General features: G+C 52.4%; 1 protein-coding gene across 1 annotated transcript; it reads right to left on the bottom strand.

The window, feature by feature from the left end:
• Positions 1-2104: 2104 nt before the first annotated feature.
• LOC119355017 (cytochrome b-c1 complex subunit Rieske, mitochondrial-like) lies at positions 2105-4399 on the bottom strand. Its single transcript, XM_037621784.1, has 2 exons — positions 4102-4399; positions 2105-3048 (listed from the first exon to the last, which is right to left on the bottom strand). Exons 1-2 carry the CDS (start codon positions 4274-4276, stop codon positions 2402-2404), a joined length of 822 nt encoding a protein of 273 aa, XP_037477681.1. The 5' UTR covers positions 4277-4399; the 3' UTR covers positions 2105-2401.
• Between the last annotated feature and the right edge of the window lie 207 nt (positions 4400-4606).

Below are 4606 nucleotides of genomic sequence, written 5' to 3'. Positions count from 1 at the left end.
TGTATAAGGGAATGGAGGGAGTATTAGGTATAGATTGGGGTGCCTTGGCCATCTGTAAGTTTAAGACTCTTACGGCTCCCTCACCTCGTGTATTCTCTTCCCGAGCGTAATGTTGCTGCCGAGCGAGTATTCTTGGTGAAGGATTGATGGGGATGTACAGTCGGGTGAAACTCCAATGTATTGTGTTCCTTCTTCTACCTCTAGTCCTGAGTGAGAGAGAGAGAGAGAGTTGCGCCAACATTTGGTATACAGAGCTCCGGTGCGATCCTGTCGGCGGCCATGGCGCTCGTTCCTCACGGCGGTGGTGGTGGGGCGATGGCATTGCAGCTGCCGCCGCTGGCGACGATGAACTACATCGCCTGGGCGATCAAGGCGGAGGCTATCCTTGACGCCCATGGGCTGTGGAGTGTGGTGGCTCCGGCAGAGGGCAAGGCGGTCGACGCCGGGAAGAGCAAGACGACGCGGGCGGCGATGCTGGGCGCACTGCCGGAGGACTTGCTGATGCAGGTGGCGACGAAGCCAACCGTGAAGGAGGTATGGGACTCCCTCCGGGTTCGCTTCGTCGGCGCCGATCGGGTGCGAGCGGTGAGGCTCGGGACGTTGCGCGACGAGTTCGATTGCCTGCGGATGGACGACGGCGACGAGCTGGACGACTACGCCGGGAAGGTCAGCGGCATGGCGGCGAGGTACGCGATGCTCGGGTCGACGCTCGACGACAGCGCCATGGTGAAGAAGTTGCTCGACACCGTGCCGGACTGCCTGTGTGCCGCGGTGGCCGGAATCGAGCAATTCTGCAACGTGGAGGAGATTGCGTTCAAGGAGGCGCTCGGGCACCTCAAGGCGTTCGAGGAGAGGACGCGGCGGCGTGCACGGGTCGGCGGCGAGCGCGCGGACTGTCAGCTGATGATGACGGCGGCACAGTGGGCGGCTCGGGAGCGACGGCAAGGCGGACGCGACTTCGGCGACCACGGCAACGACGGCGCAGCGAGCACATCGTCGGGCAACGGAGGGAAGCACCGTGCACGCTGCTACAAATGCGGGGAGCACGGGCACTTTCGGCGCGAGTGCCCGCAGCTGCGGAAAGGACCGGCGGCGGAGCAGGCTCTCCTGGTTGACGCCAACATCGACGACGACGGACTCCTCTAGGCCGTGGCTTACGGGGTGTTGAAATAAGCCATGACGTGTGGTGTGGTCGGGCTCGTCGAGCGAGTCGGATGCGCGCGGGACGTGCGGGACGCATTGATACGGTCGAGTTCATCGGGCGGCGCAGGACGTGCGGGACGCAGTGGAAGTGTGGTGTATGTGTGTGTAGCCTGTGTGTACACTCGAGTCTGGCACGTAGAGCAGGGCGTTGGCAAGTGTTCCTGTCAAGTTTGCTTGATGCGTGTGAGTTAGTTAGCTGGTTGTTAGCAGTGACTGGTGAAGATGGCCACGTTGTGCGCGTAGCGCGTGGCCGGGCTGATGGATTGCATGCAGGGTAGCTAGCTAGGCGGCGGGCGTACGTGCGTACAAGGAAACGTGGGCGCTGCGTTGTTGTGCCACTACAAAGCCATGGCCACCAGTGTGTTTGTAAATGAGTTAGTGCTCTTGAAATAGTAACGGGGTTGTGTGTACAGCCGGATGAAACTCGTGCCACTACAAAGCCATGGCCACAAGTGTGTTTGTAGATGAGTTAGTGCTCTTGAAATAGTAACGGGGCTGTGTGTACAGCCGGATGAAACTTTAGTGTATTGTGCTCCTTCTTCTTTTACCTCTAGTCCTGAATGAGAGAGAGAGCTGCGCCAACAAGGGATGGGGATTCGGAGGAATTGGGTGAAGGGAAGGGGCTCACCTGATCCCTTTGAGGTTGGGAAAACTCCAAACAAGGCTTAGGAGGGCGGATTTGCCAAGTCCGGCGTACATAACCTATAGAACGCTCATTAAAGTGTGTGCCATGCCGGTCAGACTACATTGCCTCCCCGACAGGCATACCGTCAGCAGCCAATTGCAGCATCAGCGCATCACAATGTCAAGGATCATTAGAATCAACATAGAAGTTCCTGAAGTTAGATCACACATACAACATTCGGGAACTTGAATGAATAACATTGTTATAGACACAAAAGATGAAGAATAGTATGTTTGCTTATTTATCAAATATATAGGGAGCAAGGACCAGAAGAGGTATACAATATCCTTCCGATAGGGTCTCAGAAAATCAGTATAAAACAACTTGCAATCCAGTAGCAACATAGGAGAAACAATTATTTCGCACTGCAAATGAACTTCAGTAGGTAACAGTGGATCACCGTTGCGATAGTCCTGAAACAAAAACTCCTAGCCACATTGAAAACAAAATAACAGCGCAACAGGAATTCACTCCTGTCGAGAATATATGTCGGTAGGTACTGGTTTTAGGCTCTTAGCCTATGAGCATCTTGTTATCTTCCAAGAAACTGTAGGTGGGCACCTCAAGGTTGTACGGGGCAGGGCCCTTGCGGATTCTGCCAGAGATGTCATAGTGGGAGCCATGGCACGGGCAGAACCAGCCACCAAAGTCTCCAGAGTTGGGAAGGGGAATGCAACCAAGATGAGTGCAGACCCCAATAACAACCAGCCACTCTGGGTTCTTCACACGCTCAGCGTCTTGCTCTGGGTGGCGCAAGGATGCAACATCCACGCTGTTGGCCAGCTTGATGTCATCATCTGTCCGTCGCCTGATGAAGACTGGCTTTCCACGCCACTTGACAGTCACTGTGCTGCCGGGTTCAATGCTGGATAGATCAACCTCAAGGGAAGCAAGTGCAAGCACATCCTTACTTGCTGACATGCTCAAGACAAACTTCAAGACAAGGAGACGCAGCAGTGATGCATATACGAATCTCCCACCACTCAGAACAAAGTAGGCAAAGGCACGCTTGCTGGGATCTCCAGGAGGATATCTTTCATGGTTGTACTGGTCATAAAGGATTTTTGAGTTGGGGTTCTTCAGTGCAGCAACAGTGGCTGGGAGTTCAGCCAACCCAGCATCTTGGTTCCGTGGAACAAGTGTTTCAGCCGAAGAAAAGCCTGCATCAGAATTACAAATAGTATAGTTTAAATAACAGTTAACTATTGCAGAGCCCATATTTAGGCATCAATAAACAGCAGAAACAGTATGACAGATTGCAAACTGCTAACACACAAAAAAAACTTATGTATTAATCCTCCAGCAAGAACAAAGGGTAAAACAACTTGCAGAAGTTGGCAATGATATGAATAAGATCACCATAGCAAGAATTTCATTGCACAAACTAAACAATGTTGAGTAGTAAATGGCTCTTCACATGTGGAATTCATAGAACTACAAGTACTGCTATTTGAGTAAACCGTTGGTTTGGTACAGATATCGTTCTTACTAACAATGGGAATATGCTATGGGCATTGGATTATAAAGCAATCAGATGATTACAGTTCTATGACCAAGTTTTGTCAACATCTTTGACAGCAGGTCCTGTAAAACAAAACATCTTTGCCAGCAGGTACAGTAGAAAAATGTCAATTAACTGTTACGATGCAATTTATGTTCCCACGCAGCATTGCAGCGTTAGCAATCCATTTCATTATGAACTAGACAGATTCAGCACACTGCCCATTCATCTGAAGGTGTTTGCGAGCAAACGTGTGGCTCAATTGTTAAGCCAGCAAACACATACAGGCACATAATCGCTCAGCACGGTTAGCAATCCATTTCGTTATGAACTATGAAAGTATAGCCCATTGGGCATTTTCGAAGGCGTTTGCAAGCACAAGTGACTCAAATTACCAAGCCAGCCAACTGATAAACATATGCACGTATTTAATCGCTCAGCTCCGCACGTAACTATGCATCCACAGATCTGATCCGCTAGAATGATCATACGACGTCATAGAAATCAATAGTCAACAGTTAGGCACACAGATCGAATGGAATTGCGGCACCCTAAGAGATCAATCAAAGACGATGTCAATCTAGCATCGCGGATCACTCAAATCCAGGCGAGCCAATTCAAAGCCCAATCGAAATCTACGGATGCGAGGGAGATCCGGGAGAGAACGAAGCCGAGGATGCGGGAGGTGGGGTGGGGGCAAGACCGCAGATACCTCTCGCGGCGGTGAAGAAGGGGGACTCGATGGCGAACCGCCGCTGGTAGGCCGAACCGTCGTCGTCGTCTCTCCCAGGGCCGCCGGCGCCGGCGAGCGGGCCCCTGGCTCCGACGGTCGCCACGGGGCGCCAGGAGAGCGAAGACGAGAGCCTCCTCCCCGCAACCCTCAGCATCTCGTCGGCGTCGTCCTCGTCCTCCTCCGCTAGATTGGGGATGGTAGTCTAATCTCGGCTAGGGTTCGCTCGGTGGCCACACGGAATGGAGAGGCTAGAGAGAGAGAGGGGGGGAGAGAACGAGAGGCGGAGCAAATATTGTGGGGGTGGTGGGCCTCTTCGGGATCGGCTTCTCCGGCCCTGTACGGTTTATTGGGCCCAGAACAATGTCATCTTTTACTCAAAAAGAAAATGGAAAACCGTATAGAAAGGCCCTGTTCGGTAATCATCCACTTCAAAAATCTACGGAGCGGGGAAGCTGTAACTCTGCCAATTTGAACTGCAGCTCCG

The sequence above is a fragment of the Triticum dicoccoides genome, chromosome 2A, assembly GCF_002162155.2.
Source record: "Triticum dicoccoides isolate Atlit2015 ecotype Zavitan chromosome 2A, WEW_v2.0, whole genome shotgun sequence".
NCBI classification, from domain to species: Eukaryota; Viridiplantae; Streptophyta; class Magnoliopsida; order Poales; family Poaceae; genus Triticum; species Triticum dicoccoides.
The sequence above is the reverse complement of the archived record's forward strand: the minus strand, read 5'-3'. Positions and strand labels throughout refer to the sequence as shown.